The 18,947-nt window shown below is 35.5% G+C and overlaps 6 protein-coding genes and 1 non-coding gene across 7 annotated transcripts; 1 reads left to right on the top strand and 6 right to left on the bottom strand.

Moving 5' to 3' along the window:
• Positions 1-501: 501 nt before the first annotated feature.
• BRETT_003369 (uncharacterized protein) lies at positions 502-2,141 on the bottom strand (the record flags this gene model as incomplete). Its single annotated transcript, XM_041281879.1, has 2 exons — positions 502-1,872; positions 1,941-2,141. The coding sequence occupies 2 exons, from the start codon at positions 2,139-2,141 to the stop codon at positions 502-504; spliced, it is 1,572 nt and encodes a 523-aa protein (XP_041139670.1).
• Positions 2,142-2,486: 345 nt separating this feature from the next.
• Positions 2,487-4,247, top strand: BRETT_003368 (uncharacterized protein; the record flags this gene model as incomplete). Its single annotated transcript, XM_041281878.1, has 1 exon — positions 2,487-4,247. The coding sequence occupies one exon, from the start codon at positions 2,487-2,489 to the stop codon at positions 4,245-4,247; it is 1,761 nt and encodes a 586-aa protein (XP_041139669.1).
• A 123-nt stretch (positions 4,248-4,370) lies between these two features.
• On the bottom strand, positions 4,371-4,442 carry BRETT_003367. Its single transcript has one exon. It is a non-coding gene; the product is annotated as a tRNA-Trp (tRNA).
• Positions 4,443-7,923: 3,481 nt separating this feature from the next.
• GCN20 (ATP-binding cassette, regulator of translational elongation) lies at positions 7,924-10,173 on the bottom strand (the record flags this gene model as incomplete). The annotated part of the gene is made up of 1 exon (XM_041281877.1): positions 7,924-10,173. One exon carries the CDS (start codon positions 10,171-10,173, stop codon positions 7,924-7,926), a length of 2,250 nt encoding a protein of 749 aa, XP_041139668.1.
• A 233-nt stretch (positions 10,174-10,406) lies between these two features.
• Positions 10,407-13,355, bottom strand: DIS3 (exosome catalytic subunit dis3; the record flags this gene model as incomplete). The annotated part of the gene is made up of 1 exon (XM_041281876.1): positions 10,407-13,355. The coding sequence occupies one exon, from the start codon at positions 13,353-13,355 to the stop codon at positions 10,407-10,409; it is 2,949 nt and encodes a 982-aa protein (XP_041139667.1).
• A 267-nt stretch (positions 13,356-13,622) lies between these two features.
• BRETT_003364 (uncharacterized protein) lies at positions 13,623-14,792 on the bottom strand (the record flags this gene model as incomplete). The annotated part of the gene is made up of 1 exon (XM_041281875.1): positions 13,623-14,792. The coding sequence occupies one exon, from the start codon at positions 14,790-14,792 to the stop codon at positions 13,623-13,625; it is 1,170 nt and encodes a 389-aa protein (XP_041139666.1).
• A 240-nt stretch (positions 14,793-15,032) lies between these two features.
• BRETT_003363 (uncharacterized protein) lies at positions 15,033-18,644 on the bottom strand (the record flags this gene model as incomplete). Its single annotated transcript, XM_041281874.1, has 1 exon — positions 15,033-18,644. The coding sequence occupies one exon, from the start codon at positions 18,642-18,644 to the stop codon at positions 15,033-15,035; it is 3,612 nt and encodes a 1,203-aa protein (XP_041139665.1).
• Positions 18,645-18,947: the final 303 nt, after the last annotated feature.

Below are 18,947 nucleotides of genomic sequence, written 5' to 3'. Positions count from 1 at the left end.
AAGCACTCTTTTATACACAGCAATTCTTAACTTTCACGAAAAAAGCGGACGCCCGAGGATCAAACCTGTATAAGTCATGCAAATTTGCCGACATTTTTTTCACCCGTTTCGGATATCCAACTTCAATATTTGTTATTTTAATTCATAAATTACTATCTGATTGATTGTCAGACCGATGTTCAGAGTCGCCTGTATTTATTTTTTACAATATACGAAGTTACTGTGTAATTACAAGTCCCAGAGTACTAATAGAGCCGGTCAAAGTCAGACACTCCGTTTTCGGGCTCGAAGGGGAAAAAAATTCATCGTGTTTCCTATTCCTTCCTTTTGCGCACTCAACGTAACATAAAATCTGATGATTTTTTGAAAGGTATCGTTCATGTTAGAATGTTCAAAAATTGATTTTATAGCTATAAGTTATCAACTGGAAATTGGTCGTTTTCATCATTTACTTCCTACATATAAAAAATTAATATACCGTACTTATCAAATCTAAAAACTTTAAATTATGTAAAATCCTTCGCTTGTCAACTTGTAGTAACTATCAAAAGGCAGAGACTCTCCACTTTCCGTATTCTCAACCTCGTTGACACCGACAAGTCCCCCTCTTTCCCCATTGTCAAGCTGCTTTGTAATATCAAAGCTAACCTCCATGGGGAATAATGCCTCTTCGTCATCTACATCCTTACATGTAATTGCAAACGAACCCTCTGGGTTTTCTGCGATTCCTGTAAGATTAACATGAAGACCCTCATCTGCGTAATCTAAAGTAACATTATCATTGTCACTTGAATCAATTGTCGCATTCGATGTTGGTATTATTATCGCCAACTGCTCAAGAATGCTTGATTTATTCTTCTCGTACTCAAATGTGAGGGTAATCGTACCATCGTTGTTATTGTTGACCCAGGTGGTAATCATTAAAGGAAGCAGAACATTCTCGTCACTATTCTTAGCATTAGGCACACTCTTCCACCGTAGAACGCCTAATGTCTGGTCGTTACTTGGGAATGCTTTTCCTGAATTCTTCATTTTAATCTCATGAGATGCCCTAAATGCCGGTCCATCAATGTTAGGGTGAGTTTTAAATTGAGTCTTTGTACCATCCAACTCGTTCACAGATAATTGTAACTTAGCATGTGAATATTTGCTGTCATTTATTCTAATCTGAAGATCACCTTTAATGTCAGCCGACGAAATTGTGCCATCTCTGGTAATCTGTGCTCCAACCTTCTCGTTCGCAATGACCAAAATTCCTTTATTTGGAACTGCAGCCTTCTTTTTGTGCTCCGGTTCAACGGCCGGCGAAGAAGATATACCTCTCACTTCAGTTGATGGTCTACCGGATGATGCACCTGAAATTAATGGCTCGCTACCCCCTAAACCAAATCCAGAGCTTGGAATCTTCTTTTTCTTACCAAGTTGTAAGCCACCCCGTCTCGGAACTGCCTGTCTGAAATGACTTCCTCCTAAGGGCTTTGGCTCTTCCTGCTGAGGAACCAAAGCTGCTTGACGAGGATAGTTTGCTTGCTGATAGTCCTGTTGACCAAGTAATGTTGGACCATCTCCAAAAGAGCTAGTATTTGCTTTTCTCAGCATCTCTTTGTTACGAATATCAGCAGCAGTCTTGGACAAAAATATCTCAGTAGCTTTACGCTTTCTTTCCTCGGCTGCCTCCAATTCTTTGTTTCTCTCGATAATTTCCTGAATCTTTTCTTCGTGAGATTCCATCTCCAAGAATGTCACAATTTGAGAAAGTGTCAAATTTTCTTTGTATCCTAAATTGACAATCTCATCAAACGCGTTGATAATCTCAAAACAATTGTCAAAAATCTCTCTCTCATCAATTGTACCCACAATCGATGTAATTGTCTGTGCAAATAAATGGAGAGTATCTATGTCTCAATAATATTTGAATGCTTGTTGGTAATCAAAACTACGTAAAATTCCTCTAAAGGCTGGTAAACATATCTGACGAATTCATCCTCGACACTCGTGAACTGCGTTTTAGTTGATTTCGATAAAAGGGTTGGAAAGTTTGACAATAAAGATGTAACGCGATCTTTCGAAAGCTCTCTGAACTGTCTTGAAAGAAGAGGTTTTCCTCCCCTTGTACAAATAGAGCCTGCTAAAACCACCATGCTGTCGCAAAAATCTGATATCACCAATTAATCTGACCTTCTTATATGATTGATTGGGTAGTCAGTTATTGATAAGATGAGGAAGGAGATATCCTTTTGATTTCTTTTTTTTGACCATACGTTACTCGTCGTCGTAGCTAGCAACATTTCCATTAATTTTAACAAGTGTTTATTTTTTTTTTTCGCGGCTAGTTAGTTCCTCAACCTTGTCAAATACAAAATTATAGGTACGGATGTAAAATTTTTTCATATTCTAGATCCTGAGCCTGACGTCAAGTGGGGTACCATGTATTCTAACGTACTTGTAAGAAATATTGGACTTCCCTCTTTAATCGTGATAATAATATGAAAACTGATTATTATGAACTTCTTGGAGTATCTGAGTGTGCTACTCTTGCAGAGCTGAAAAGAGGATTTAGGAAGCAAGCGCTAAAACTTCATCCAGATAAAAATCCCAGTGCAGATGCCGCTACTCTTTTTAATGAAGTCAGAACTGCATATGAGACATTAACGGATTCTCAAGAACGATCATGGTATGATTCCCACAAATATCAAATATTAGCTGAAGATGATGATATTAATAGCAATAACAATGAGTTCGATGAGAAAGATGATGCCGAATATTACTATAATGGGACCACCGTTGAAGATATAAAAAAGTACTTCAGCAATAATTTGTACAATAGGATAGATGACTCCGTACAAGGTTTTTATCAGGTAGTCAATGTTTTAACGACTAAAATTGCTAGCGAGGAAGTTACCTCCGGAAAAAAGCAGATGTTGCCAAATTTTGGTAAGTACAAGGATGATAGTGTCTATAGCAATGCCTGTGATCCTGATCTCCTCTTGTTTCCTCGTTTTGGGAATTCAAAAGCTAATTATGGTACAGAGGTTCGTCTATTTTACAAAGTTTGGAGTAATTTCCAATCGGTCAAAACATTCAGTTGGACCGATGAATATAGATATTCAACGGCCCCCGATAGGAGAACTATGCGGAGTATGCAAAGGGAAAACAAAAAGGTACGCCAAAAGTCAAGGAAAGAATATAATGAAACTATCCGTCGATGGGTCGCCTTTATTAAAAGAAAAGATCCAAGAGTTAATGCGAAGGCTCAGAAAGAATACGAACAATTACGTATAAAGAAAAGGCAGGATGCTTTGAAGCAGCAGGCACAAAATCGAAAAAGGCAAAGAAACCATGAAACAGAGGAGTATGAGGAGCAGGATTGGCAGCAAATAGATGCTGATGAGCTGGCTCAGATTGAACAAGAACTTGATAAAATATACAAGGAAGAGGAACGATTAAAAGGAGAAGATTCAGATAGTGATCAAGATAAGAGCAATGACATATTTGAATGCATAGTGTGCAATAAGACTTTCAAAAGTGTGCAAAAATTTGCTGAGCATGAGCGATCAAGAAAGCATAAGAAAAAGCTTAAAAAGCTGAAATGGCAGATGAGAAAAGAGGGTGTAGAATTAGGAATAGATGAAGATAATTTTGTTAAGGAAGAAGAAGTGGTACAAGAATTTCAAGATGCAGTAGAGGATCCGGATGATCTACCTACTGATGAAAATAATGGCAACTTTCAAAATTCCAACAAAATTAAGGCGGATCATTTAAACCAGTTGCAAAACAATCATTCCGCAGAGAACAATTATTCAGGTCAGAGTGAAAGTGAGATCAAAAATAGAACAAGAAATAAAACTTCAAAGCAAGATCAAGAAGAAGTACACGACTTGTTTGTGAATGCACGTAATGCGAACAAGGCACCGAAAGTTGCAGAGTACCAACATCATAATAATAGACATAAAGATAAGCAACTGCAGGAACTTACAGAAATATTAAATGAGGTATCTTTGGAACCGAAGAAAAGCAGTGAAGATGATTGGGGAACTGGTAAAAAGAAGAAGAGGGGAAGAAGAAAAGCAAAGAAGGGAAATAAAGCGGAAAGTAAAAACAACAATGCTTCAACCTCGGTTCCAAAAGGGTCCTCAAGTGTTGCGAAATGTGCTGTGTGTGATTTGAAATTCAGTAGTAGAAACAAACTCTTCGAGCACATTAATAACACCGGTCATGCTGTACCTCTCACTAAAAAACGCGGATGATTAAGTTTTATGTTTCGTTAGACGTTATAAATGTACTTTGATATAATAAAATTTGAAAAATAGAAAGCTCTCAACATCACACTTTCAGTGTAACTGAAAACAGAAGTAAAAAAAATTTGGAATTGAGGCTAACAGGAATCGAACCTGCAACCCTTCGATCTGGAGTCGAAAGCTCTACCATTGAGCCATAGCCCCATCCACAACTTTGTAAGGGGTCTGCTTTGGTTTGAACCTAAATTATTTTAGATTATGTAAGTACAAAGTGATTTGTGTGTTTGTTTTGAAGTGTTGAATCAAACCACTAAAAGATGAAGTATTGTATGTTGTAAAATAGTGTTTTTAGAATGTTATGATGTAATTTAAGTAAGTGCGGAAGTAATGTATAATGAAATAATCAACTAGTTTGTATTCACTAGGATATAGATAAAAGCACCCCTTTGTATATGTTTATAATTTGAAGTATTATTATATTTATTTTAATGATTTGTTTTTTTATTTGTTTTTCTTATTTTTATCTTCTTGTTATATTTTCTCTTATTCTTATCTCTGTTCTTCTTATTCTTTTTCTATCTTCTTCTTATCTAAGCTGTTGCTTGTTCTTTTCTTATCTTCATCTTGAGTTTTCCAAAAAGGCTAAATACTCATTTAATATTTTCTCGTTTTTCTGCTTAATAAAATATTTGCATCTCGTCGTCCAATTTTAATAAATAATTCGCTCATGTTGCTTCGCTCATAATATTACGTAACCATTTGGATAACACGTGACTTTCCCTTGTTCGATCCCTCACAAACTTTGTAAAAGGTCGGACTGAAGGTAACAAAATACTATTTTCAATAACCTGAAGTATAAGAATTCTTTAGATGATTACCAAATCTGTCTAAGGATATATTGTCAGAGTATATAAATCCCGTGTGACATTTGTATCTGCTTAATTGCTCACATATCTCTGTGCCGTAGCACTACCGAGCGCGCAGATGCCCAAGGTTATGAACGAGATTGGTCATATAGTTCGGATATAGAAAAGACTTCTGTTGCATAGAATGACCCCCTTTACAAAATAGGGTCCTTACGAACACGTTTGTAATCCAACGAGAACCCGAAGGTTACTCTTGGTTTCAGCTGAAGGTTCACTTCAAGATGGATTTCCTTATATGAATATGTATTGCAAATTACACAATAAAGTCGTCGTCCCTTCTAAGAGACACATAGTATATAAGGAAAAAGTAGTACATACATATAAGAGATATTTTTCCGCAGAAGTGGAATAGGTCATTCTCAGCCGAAAGTAGATTAGGGAGAAATTTATTTCACAGGAAAAATTTCCCCACTAATTATTGTTGTTAGTATGCGCTAATATTTGGTTGAGTTACGTAATCTGGAATGTGAATTTGGTGAACGGATGTGATTCTGATTTGTATGGTGATTGGTCTTTAATACGGATTGAAGAGGAAAGCAAGAAAGGTTAGTTAAACGAAAAGATGGTTGAGAAAAAGGTATTTCTCATTGGTTGATTAAGTAATCAAACAATGAAAATTAAGGAACTCAGGAAACCATCGGAGAAAAGTTTTTTGTTTATAATTAAGGGCTTTGCCACTTCTGTGCAGATGAAATATGCATGATGTAAACGGTCATGTGGAATAACGAAAGTTAACGAAGTTAAGCTAGTTATTAAGGGACCAACCTACTTGTAATAGTTTTGTTTAATTGGTTTAAGTGTGACGCCGATTACTTTATGAAGTTTTTGTTATAACTAGTATTGAGTGTTTTTAAGGCTAAAGAAAGGAAAAGTATAAAAGTAAAAAGAACTAAGTAAGAAGGTAAAATGAACTGGATAAAAAGGGAAAAATGCACATGTTTAAATACCTTTGATCCTTATGAGCGAGGTTTTCTTGGGCATAAACAAGGTAGGGCAGCTTTATGTAGACGCGACTCTCGACGCATCTATTACACTACTGATATTATTTCTACTACAGAGAATTAGTATTAGCTGCTTATTTACGTAATTAGTATATAAAGGAAGCTTTCAATAAATCTCGGATTACAACAATTATTTCTCATATCTGTCTGAACATTAATTTAATTCACATATTATAAATCAAATACCAGTTGAACCTTTATGCGTTATTAACATATAAAACATTATTATAACTCATAGGTTCCGACAGGACCCGTTCATTCGGTATCTATCTTTTTCTTATTTCTGTCCAGTACCATCCTCTGGTCTGACTTTAATCCCTTTCCTTTTTGGGAACCATTCGTTCGTTATCTATTATATCTTATATTGTCCGGCACCATCCTCTGGTCCGACATTGACCCTTTTGCGTGACTTATGTCACGCCTTCTCGGAAAGTCGGAATTCTAATCTTTCAATTATTTATCTAGCTTTAAACCAATGCATTCAAATTTTTAAGACCAAAAAGATGTCTAACAATTAAACTGTTCCAAAGAAATAATAGTAATTGGATAATATAAAGATGATCTAGTCACCATTTTTGATATTTGAGTGCTTGAGAACATTCATTCATCACAGAAAATTTTTAAAAAATATATCTTAGCTTCCTTTAGTCCTAGGGCGTCAACGAATCCTTGCTTATATCGGATAAAACTATTAATTTATTTTTATCTCAAGAACATTTTGGACGAACTTGTATCTTTATCGGAAAAAATATTTTTATCTTAGGAGAATTTACTCTATCAATTATATATTTACTGGTGAGATTGAATTTGATAACTTATCTCGTTTATAGCTGAAGTTAAAAGAGATGTTATATTTTATTCTTGTGCTAGAGCCAACAGGCGCCTAGCTGTCAAAGAAAACTCATTGTAAAGTTGGCCATTTAATATTGTGAGTACCAATGCTTCTAATGATCTGCATACCGCTATATATTAAACATCTATTTATATGGCATTACAGAAGAAAACGTATTTACTTCATTTACTCTGCTACCATCAAAGTAAAGTCGAATTAATCTTGTAAAAACCAATTGATTCACGTCACTTTGTAAAATAGACAAGCTATATGAAAATTGAGGTAAAGTAAAATGAATGAGAATGGAAAATAAAATAATAAAAATTGAACTTTCAGAAATATAAGTATGATTCAATAAAACTTCGGTTATAATATAGTAGTCGGCAGAAAAAAACAGCAATAAAACAAAACATAAAATTAGCTTTCATATACAGGCTAGTTTGTGATAAGCATAAGATAATATTAACACATGAATCTAATATTAACACATGAATCATCTCATAGATGTTGCTATCTTTCTTTAACCTAAAAACATGCATTATTTGATACCGTGTACTCCAAAAGATTTGCTACAAAAATTAAAACCAGCACAAAAAGATTACAAAATTTCCAACGACAATTACTGCTTTTGAATGTTTGAGTGAATTGATATCAACAGTTCTTCATGGTTAAGAAAAGAAATGTAGAAAAAAGGAAACGAAGAGTGAAAGAGAACAAGAATAAATTAACAATGAAGTTATACATACTTGAACATTTATAACACTACTGAGGGAACTTTTTCTTGAGCACACGAGGTGATGCGATAGCTTTTCAACATTTATCGACTAATACATTACAATCACGAAAATTTGCATATAGGCTGAAATTGTTCAACCTCTTTAACAATAATAGAGTAATATTCATTAGGAACCATAACTGGCCTACTTTTATCTCCTCTTGACAACGCCACTTTCGTCTGCTTCCTCCAAAATATAATCCTTGTAATCATCAATAGTACCTGGGAATTTTTTGACAGTTCCATTTTCACTAGCCCAAATTTCGGTACACACTTCTTTAATCATGGAAACATCGTGCGAAACCATCAGAATTCCACCTTTAAAGTTTTTCAAGGCTTTAGCAAGCGCTTCCAAACCAGGAGTATCTAGATGGTTCGTAGGCTCATCGAGGATAAGAATATGTGGATTATTTAAGCATAATGAAGCAAATATAACCCTGGACTTTTGACCACCTGACAATTCATCCATCCGTTTCAATGCAAGCGAGCCTGAAATACCAAATGATCCCAAATGTCTTCTGTATTCTTCGTCACTTTTGCCAGGATATTTCTTACTCAGCCAAGTAACGGCACTAAGTGAAAGGTCTAATGCATCCACATGATGCTGAGCAAAGTAACCAATCCTTAAACGATGATTCTTGTATACAATACCTGATGTTGGTGTTAATTCTCCCAATGCAACCTTTAGGAGTGTCGTTTTACCACAACCATTAGCACCAACCAATGCAATTCTAGAGTCCATTTCAATATCCATATCAACATCATTCAACATCAATTCCTCTGGTTTATAGGAGAAACTAACTCCTTGCAATTGCAAAATTGGTGCAGGAAGCTTTTCAGGATCAGGAAAGCTAAACGTATACTGGTGTTCAACTTCTGGGAGATCCAAAACGGGCAATTTTTCAAGCTTTTTCATTCTAGATCTGGCTTCCCTAGATTTAGCAGCATTATATCTAAATTTATCAATGAACGCCTGTAAATGCTTTCTATAAGCCATTTGGTTCTCATATTCCTTTTTTTGCGTTTTAAGTCTCTCCGCCCTTGTATTGTAAAATGCATCAAAGTCACATCCTCTGTAATAATCTAATCTTTCCGAGTGTTGGTGAATTATATCAGTTGCAACCTCATTAAGGAAATCCCTATCGTGAGAGACAACCAAAACCGTGGATGGATATGTTTGCAAGTATCTAGCCAAATAAGCTGCAGAAGGAACATCCAACATATTTGTAGGCTCATCCAAAAGCAATAAATCAGGCTCACAGAAAAGAGCACGGGCAAGAGATATACGCATCCTCCAACCACCAGAAAATTCCTTTGTTGGTCTTTGTTGAGCTTCATCACTAAAGCCCAATCCGTATAGTATTTGAGCCGCTTTACCTTCAGCCTTATCACTTTCAATATCAGCTAGTCTCTCCTGAACCTTTTCTAAATTACTATACAAATCATCTTGCTCATTATCAAGCTTCTTCATCTCTGGCGAATTTTCTTCAAATTCCTTTCTTAGTTTTTCAATCTCATCAACACGCTCATTTATTTTACTTTCTTCCATCAGAAGTTGCTTTCGCCAAACGTCAGCATCTAAAACAGACTGTAATGCGGTTTTGTTGTCACCAATATATTCCTGCTCGACATACAAGATAGTAATGTGCTTGGGAATATCCAACTCCCTCCTCGATAAAGCTTTCAGAAGTGTAGATTTACCAACACCATTTCTTCCAACTAAACCATATCTATGGCCAAAAGCTAAGGTAAGGGAAGCATCTGACAATATACGTTGTGCTTGTCCAACAAATAAATCAAAGCCATCAACTTTAATATCCTTTGAACGTCCTCCATCTCCACCCGCTTCAAGAGGATTCACCTTCAAAAAGAATGAATCATAATCATCTTGTTTATGTTCGTCAAGCAATTTAGATGCCTCATATTTAACATGCCTATCCTTCTTCTTGGCCAATTTCCTTGCAATTTTTGCTTCAGCTTTTTTCAACTTCCGCTTATCAACCCTAGATTCCATTTGTCTTCCAACATGTTCCACATCAACAGAAGAAGTAAGGAAAGCAGCCGAGGTATCCGTTCTTTGTTGAAGCCTTAATACACTGGGATCCAAAAGTCTTTTGGAGGTATCACCCTCAATTTTAAGTTTGGACATATTATCTCTTAACTTCTTAGTAAGAATCACCTCGATACTTAAACTCAACTTTCCAACTTTGTTTGGATCCCCACCCGAGCTCAAAAGTATTTTCTTCAAAAATTTCACTTCGTTAGGAATGTCGAGTTGCTTCGAAAGAACCGCATCTTCAGTTGAATCTGAAATATGCTGAATGTAACCAACCGCATAATTAGCAACAACAGGATCCACTGATGGCACTGCTTGCCTAATTTTGAGTCCAATATTAGACATAATTATTGTATTCAACTGTACCTGCCTAATGAGATTTGATAATGGAAAGATTAATGTGTACCTGAACCTTTTAGAGAGTCTTTTGGAATCTCGAGCTGAAGTGGCCAAAATTTTCACCAAGAAAAAAAAGCGGGAAAAAGAAGGAAATCATCTTCACATCCTACAGCATGATAAAAAGAAAACACCACGAGATCTATTTCATTACTATATTATATATATGCTGAACATAAAAGTTACTTCAACGATAACAAAACCTTCCTTTTTCCAGTGAATTTATCCAATTCTGTCTTGACATAAACCTCAACATTGTCAAATAAAGTTATTACTGTCTCTTGATCATCACCATTTTTGAATGTAAGCTTATACTTTTCTGCATCAAATATAGCTGTATCCACCTGACCTAATACATCCAATTTAATCAAACTCTCAAGACCATATTTTGGAATAAGCACAACTATACCATTTGAAAACACTTTTATGACATAACCATGCTCAACAGCTTCGGCACTTTTCATGACCTGACCAACATAATAATTAATGCTTGCTCTACCAGCGAATTGTGCATTTCTGTGTCTCCTATTAATATTCTTCACAATCAAATCCATTTTATCTTTATCCATATGTAACTTGCTTAAAGTTTCATAATTTATAGCCGCAGAAAGCTGCCTATGAACAATATCATCACAATACCGACGAATTGGAGACGTGAAATGTGTGTAAATGTCTACAGCGAGACCGTAATGATGAAATTCTGGGTAGCTAAAACTTCCAGCAGTAAAGTATTCGGCTGCAGTCATACATCTGGTAGCTAATATACGAACCAATGTGTTGAAATATGGATCCTTTGGATCAACACAACGATCAAGAGAATCTGCAAGTGCTTTTGAACTTTCAACTGAAAGACTCATCCCTTTTCTAACCCTGAGCATATCATTTAAAGCTTCAAAATTTGTTGCAGGTGGGGTAGCATGTCGTCTAAGCATAGCAACCTGAGGGAAGGTCTCATATATCTTTCTGGCAACAGATATGTTTGCTGCTAACATAAACTCTTCAACCAAAGAGTTTGCTTCCAAAAGTTGTTTAACTTCGACCTCACTTGGATCTGACGTTTCACTATCCATATGGACTCTAACTTCAGGAGATGCAAGATTTAACGCACCTGCATCCAATCTTTTTTTCTTCAAAATCTTTGACAGACGTAATAATATACGCAAATCCTGTGTGAGAGGATCTTGCTTTTCTTGATCATCCATCCTCATCTGTGCCTCCTCATAAGAAAAAGCATGCCTTGAACGAATAATGGACTTTGTAAATTTGACATTCTGAATCTCCGCTTTATCGTTCATTTCCCAAATAACAGAAAATGCATATCTATCGACATTAGCCATAAGCGAACATAAGTCCGTACCTAAAAGGCTTGGCAACATATCAATACGTTTATCCACAAGATAAACAGTTGTACCTCTGGATGCAGCTTCCTGATCAATTGCCGTACCTGGTTTCACGAAATGTGTCACATCCGCAATATGAACACCGACCTCGTAATTACCATTGGGAAGCTTTTTGGCATGCAAAGCATCATCAATGTCTACACAACCAGGAGGATCAATCGAGCATATAAGCCTATCTCTAAGATCCTCTCTTTTAGCCAATAACTGATCACCATTATTAAGATTTTCAGGAACTTTCCAGTTGTGACCTTCTTTTGGAAGGCAATCTAAAACATTTTTAGAAAAGGGCCTGTACTCAATGTCATGCTCAAGCAAAATAGCTTCCTCTTCAGCATCCTTATCCTCAATATCTCCAAGAGTTCGAACATAATGGCCCTGTGGAAATTTAGAGCTTTCCGACCACGAATCAACTGCAACGACAATTCTCTTACCAGCTAACGCGCGAGATCTCCGAGTCCTGATTCTGATCTTAGGGAGGGTTCTATCCATGAGAATAACAAAACAGTTTTTCGCAGAATATCCAGAATTGTTATTTTGATCGATTGAATTAGGGGACAACTGACCAACATATAGTCTCCAACTACGCTTAATTATTCCAACAACACGTCCAGTGGGAACAATACTTTTTTGGTCATCATCACCATCTTGAAGAAATGCCTTTTGCGCCTTCACTGCCTCCTGTGCCAAGACAATTCTCTCTTTATCTGTAACCATGACCTCATCATCATCATCACCAATCCCGTTCTGGTTAACTGCTTCCTCGTCAATAATTTTAGTTGAAGGCTTTTTCCAATTATTCTTTGAGAGAATTTCAACAACAACTTTATCACCATTGAATGCTCTATTTAAATTCTCTCTTCCTAAGATAAGCAAGGGCTTTGGCAAGTTTGGAACAGCAACAGTACCCTCCAAAAAGTTGTACGATGAGATATTAATGGTACCTTGGTGCAACGATCCAGCTTTGATACCTCCAATAAGTCTGGCAGCAGAAAAATAGGATGGGTACTTAATCTCCTTGTAGTTCGACGAAAATTCTCCAGAAGTGGGCAACATGTCTTGCAATTCAATGGAATTTGGAAGTAGGGATATATACTCGGGGAGTGACAAGGTAAGAATGCTATTTTTCTGTGCCTTCTCACGATTTGCACGATCACCCGTGACTAGAACAATAGAGATCCCAGCATCTTGAAGGTGTTCTCCATAAAAAATTGCGCACTTTCTTATAAGTCTATCGTTGTAATCATTCATAGTTTCGCCAATTTTCCGTTCTAAATATGTGCTAGCCTTGAACTCGTTATGAAACACCACAAATCTTTTATCTTCACTTTTACATAAACCCCTTAAACGCATATATATGGGATAACTTTTATTTCTAACTTCTTCCAAAACAGTTTGCGGGATAATGACATCATAAAACACCTTGTCATTTTCTAACATGTCGATGGCATTAAGTACAACATTTGTGTCAGGAATGACATAATGCTTTCCAATACTCTTTTTCTCAATTTTTAGTGGTGTTTTGGATAAAACAGGATGCCTTACAAAACCCGAAGGATCAGGAAAGTAATATTCATCACATGCTTCACAGGCTTGAGAGCCACATGGAATATCATCTCTCAAATAATGCTCTCTGACTATCTTGGAGGCCTTTCCACGTCTTGAACGAACAAATACTTTTTGGGTAACAGATAAACCAGATGATATCTGCTTTCTTTTTAAAGACGTAGACATTTTTAATCCATTTACCTTCTTTGAAACCTTAAGGAACAGTTTCCCTTAATACTAACAGTTAGATGAGAACGTATGGGAAAATGCAACTTCTGATTTAGATGAATTTTTTTTCTGTCCGTCAGTCTTAGTGAATTTTTTTACGTACGATAAATACAACCGTCCCTCAATTCTCATCCTTATTTCAGGGCATAACTAAATTTATATTATATTGCATGATATCCCGCATCTACAGGATTTTTGTTATAAACAATACGTATACTAGATATGTCAGTTATTGGATCGTCTACTGAGAGCTTTCTTCTTATCCCAACTGGATAACCACTTTTCTGAATCAACTTTTGGAACAATATAAACCCTGAGAATTCCATCAAACAACGGCGCTCTAGACAAAGCATTGCTAAACATCACTTTTTTACCGACCTTAATCATTCCACCGGAGTTTGACTCAAGATACGTGGCTAACTTTTTAGGTCTGAAGTTCTGATGCTTCCCATCATTAAAGTATTCTTCTGGTCTGTCCATCAACATTTCAGTAAGTTGTAAAGGTGTACTAAGTTCACTAACCTCTCCAACAAAATCGAACTCATTTGTGGTTGGATATAGTATAACTGCGGGCATGATAAGCTGTGATCTACAATCCTTTGGATCTTCAAGATGTAGCTCACTGCTATCAGGTACATCTTCAGGCAGTGTCGTGCTAATACTTGTATAGTTTCTAATTTTAAGTGCCTTTTTGACATTATCTTCTTTTTCCTTCTTTTCCAACAACATTTTCTCTTTTTCTTCCTTAGCCTTTTTTATTTTCTGTTTTTTATCTTGAACTTTTGCCAAAAGTGATCTCACAGCTTTACTCTTTTTATCTATACTGAAAGCGGTCTTTAAAGCAATTTCGGCTTGATCATACCTTTCAATTTTGAAGTAAGCATTTCCAATACGATAGATTGCTTTGAGATTTTTTGGTTGAAGTTTTAGACATTCCTCACAATCATCGATACACTTTCTGTAATTTTTAAGCATCAGATTGCAAGCTGCTCTGTTAAGATAAAGGGCTGCATCAACATAATTCATTCCACATTTGACGTTGATGCCTTCCGTGTAGCATTTTATCGCCTCTTTATAATTTTTCTGTCTATAAAAATCGTTACCTCGGCTTCTTAAATGATCAGCCCTATCCGAAGGTTTTTCCTCAGCTTGAAGTGCCTTCAATGCTTCAAGCTGCGAGTTGTCTCCCAAATCCTTTTTTTGGTCATAATTCTCCATAAAAAATGGTGTGGATCTTAATTCTTCTAACATTTTATCTGCCGATTTCCCTGCAAAATCAGCCATTCCAGGAGGCAACTGTGGTGCTCCATCTAGAGTTGGCTTCTTATTCACGTTGTCTGGTTTCTTTTGAGTGCCAGTTTCACTTTCTTCAGATATTTCAGATATTTCCACCATATTTTATAAACGATACCCCTATCTCTATTTCGAAATGTGCCGGAAAATATCAGTAATATTAGCTTCTGACAACTACAGGAAACGTTATGCAGGCATGATTTTACTGAAAAATTCAGGTGACGCAAAAAAAAAAAAAAAAAAAAAAAAATTTGAAAATTCAGTACATCCATATAATCAGTTAATCTAAAACATTAAGGCAATCAAAAAGTGAATTTAATTATCTATAAAATCGTTATTCTATTACTCCTCCTTCCATTTTCCAAACTTTAGATATTCATCATAAATCTTCTTGAAAGCGGGCCGGATCTGGGAATCAAGACTTGCGTTAACGTAATTTAGTTCATTGTCAGATAATCGTTTGAATACCAAATAGATACTACGAGAAAGGGGCTCTCTCACAGTAACGCTTGTACGATATCTAAGGAAGCACTGCAAATAGCGCATAATTAATAAAGGAAGGGACCTTCTTAATTCTGCTCTAATTTTCGAAATTTGGGTATTTGCGAATGTGTTTATGCCCGTAGTGTTTTCATTATTTTCGATATGATCTGTGAACACAGTGGTACTTGGCTCACAATAATTTTCTACCAATCTTTCAAATGACATTGCACACCTTTCAGAGGAAGAGATAGTATTGTTAAAGCCTGTTCTTTCGAAAATTAGTTCCATAAATTGCGTCAAAGTAAAAATCAAAATATGTGATCTCCCAGACAATCTGAATCGTTGATGCAATAAAATCGAAGAAACAACTTGGGTAAGTTGAATATACATAGTCGTAAGATCAGCTTTCTGGTTAACCTCAGTCAATGAGAGATTGCAAATTTTTGAAACAAGAACAAAAATTAATTCCATGGAATATTGATTGAGTGACCAACTATTCTCTGTGAGTGTTGTACACAGAGTTGTTAAAAAGCTCGAAATTTCATCACATTCTGTGCTTAGTAGGACATTATTAATTCCTTGTGCAAATGAGAGTGTCCTCAAAACCAAACCTCTAATTATCTGGATGTGTTCCTGACTTGTCAGCTTTTGTAAATTATTCATGAAATGGGATAATAAAGACAAACCCTCTATGAAAGTATTATTGTCCTCGTAATTTCTAGATCTGTAGGTTTCTAATACTTCGTCCCATTCTTTCATAAATATCTCCTCATTTGCTGATAATGATGCAATATACATGTTTAAGGACTTATTATTATTTTCAGTTGGGGGAAGAATCGTGAATAAGGATAAAATAAAGCTAGGATTATATGCTCCCACTTTTAGTGAGCATACTAACTGAAATAGAGCTTCATTTACCTTATCTGAATGTGTTTTGTTGAATCCAAGATTGGATATCATACCCTTAATGTTGACATTAACATCGACAATACTAAACTTTAAGAAATTGACTAAAATGCTGCAGAAGATATAAATGTCATCGTCCGCTAGTTTTAAGTTTTCCTTGGATAACAAATTCACAATATTGGAAATACAAAGTAAGGCCAAGTCATTAAAACGGGAAGAATGAACTTTTATTGTACCAATCTGCCGTTCAGATGTTATCAAAGCTATGACGACATAAGGAGCAAAGACATTATTTTGAAGATCTAAAATTCGGGTTTTTAAAAGAGATTCGGTTTGATCAAAATAGTTGTTATTTTCCATTCTTAAATTTTCTGTGAATATAGCAGTCGCAATTTCTAACGAGACGGAAATATCAGTATTTGGCTTTAACATGGCAAAAAGTCTGATAATATACTTTGGTTCTATTTCTAAAAGTGATTTAGAAGTTGGTAGTTTTAAAAGTTGAAAAATGACATCTTCAGCTTTTTCAGTAATAACTGATGACGAAACTATTGTATCAATCATCTGTTTCCGCTGATATTTTTGAAAGCAGAAAACTGGAATTTTGTTCACTAAATTTAGGCAATGAGTTCCAAGTACGGAATAACTTTCCATAAGATGATCAATAATTGGCACGACAATGTTGGATTGCTCATGTAGCACAGGATTAGAGAATACAAACTCAAGATCTTTTAAATCATCTATATTGAACAAAGCTTCAACTAACCTCAATATATCGGCTTTCCTAAACAAGGTATTTACCAATACTAACCAGCGTGAGAAAACACCAAACTTAAAAGATTTTGGACATAATGGTGATTCAAAATATTTAATCAAGCTTGAGGATATTCTACGTGTAAACTGTTCTGAATCTTGTTCCAGAATTCTGAAAATAGTGACGTAAAAGAACTTATTATTCTTTTGTTCGTGACGACATTTAAAAATTGCTTTGATGTCCACTTTTTTCGCTAACACAGGTAGCTCATATAACATAAAAATATAGGAGTAAAGTTCCCATATACGTGGATCTGTGTTCAATTTAAAGGTATCATTTATTAATTTGCTGAAGTAATCACTGAGTTTATTCAACGAAGATATCAATGCCGAGCTCATGTAGTTACTAGAAGATCCAGTTACACCTTGAAGCAATCCATTGCATATGGAGATTAATGGAAGAAAACATTTTGAAGGGTCATCTTTAATACTATATTCCAATGCTTTTAATATCTGTTCTAACTGACCGTATGGAAGAGAGACAAAATCACTCGAGCAAGAGATCGCAAATTCTCTGGATGTGAAAACATTCTCAACATTTTGTTCGTTACTTCCGGGAAGTATGCGCTCCCATTGAGTAACAAAGGCCTCAACATCCCTGGAATTGACGTAACACTGAAATAAACTTTTCGCAACGGATATGGTAATATCAGAAAGCTTTCCTTTTATTAATGTGTTCATAATGCTCCTTCCAAATTTTACCCCAACCTCAGAGTTCCGACTCAGTATACACTTCATAACGTTGAGTGAATTTGTATCACTTTTACCTAGACATCCTTTAAGTAAATTCGACAAAAACTTTGTATTTAGCGAGTTTTTCGAAAGCACAAGAAGAGGAACAAGGGAGGAAGAGAACATGGGGTATCTTGAAATAAATATTTTGAAAATATCCTCTGAGTCAGATACTCCTAATTTGTGAACGGTTAGCCCAAAAATATATTTTAATCCTTCTTTTGTCATTTTATTCTGGGCACGTGCATTGTTTATAAAGAAACCCAAGTTATCCTTGCAGTCTTTTATGTTTCTCTCACTGAATAGTACATCAGAAACAATGCTTTCTAACCTGTTATGCAATGATTTTGATTCGAGAGATGAATTTTCCATCAACAAAATGATATTAGGCAAACATGCACCACTGAAGTGAGTAACGCTCTTTTTGCTAAATTTTATAGCATGAAAATTAGAACGTTCGTATATCAGGCAAACCGATAACGCAATATTTTGAAGTAATGCTGAATCATATTCAGGTACTGCTGATGCAAAAAAGAGAAGATTTCCGATGATACTAACACTTTGATCCTCGGAAAACCTGATTCTCTGGTAACTACTCACAAGATGTATGCAATCTGAAATACAGGATACCAAATCACTTTTTTTGAAAGCTTCGGTTCTCTTTATCTCATCCAAAGCATCAGTAATTGAGCTCACTATATTGCTCTTTGCAAGTACTTGATCTCTCGCATTCCTTGTCGTTATATCTAATTCCGACTTAATCCAAAGCTTTTTGAATAAATCCCACATTTTAACACAAACCTTGAATTCTTTGAACTTCTGCTGTGAGAACCGATCACATAGAAGTTCGAAAATAAATTTATCTTTATTTGGTAGAGAATACTCTGGTTTTTTTGAAATCAAATCGATGGATAATTCGTATATAATATCTAAAGAAGTACTCTTACCCCTGAGCAACTTCGTCAGACCTTGGGTCGTATGAAGGTCAAAATCTCGACCATTATCTTTTAACGAAGGCATTTTAAATGTGGTCAAAAGTATATAATTATCCTATTTGAATATATGAAATCAGTGCAGCTCGGAGTTCTATCATAACTGACCTTCGTTAAAGGTCGGTCAATCAACTTTTTTTTCTGATTAATTTTTCACTTTTTTTTTTTTTTTTCTCCATTTCTGCCCAATCCTTGTTTCAAAGGGGGAAAAAACGGAATACACCACTTCGTTTAGACACATAATCCAAATAAAGGTATGATTATAACATGTATACAGGGAGAGAAAGAGTACCCTCTTCAATCATCATGATAAGGATGCTATAAAGTACAC

The sequence above is a fragment of the Brettanomyces bruxellensis genome, chromosome 9 (assembly GCF_011074885.1).
Source record: "Brettanomyces bruxellensis chromosome 9, complete sequence".
Lineage (NCBI taxonomy): Eukaryota > Fungi > Ascomycota > Pichiomycetes > Pichiales > Pichiaceae > Brettanomyces > Brettanomyces bruxellensis.
This window is presented reverse-complemented; position numbering and strand designations above follow the sequence as displayed.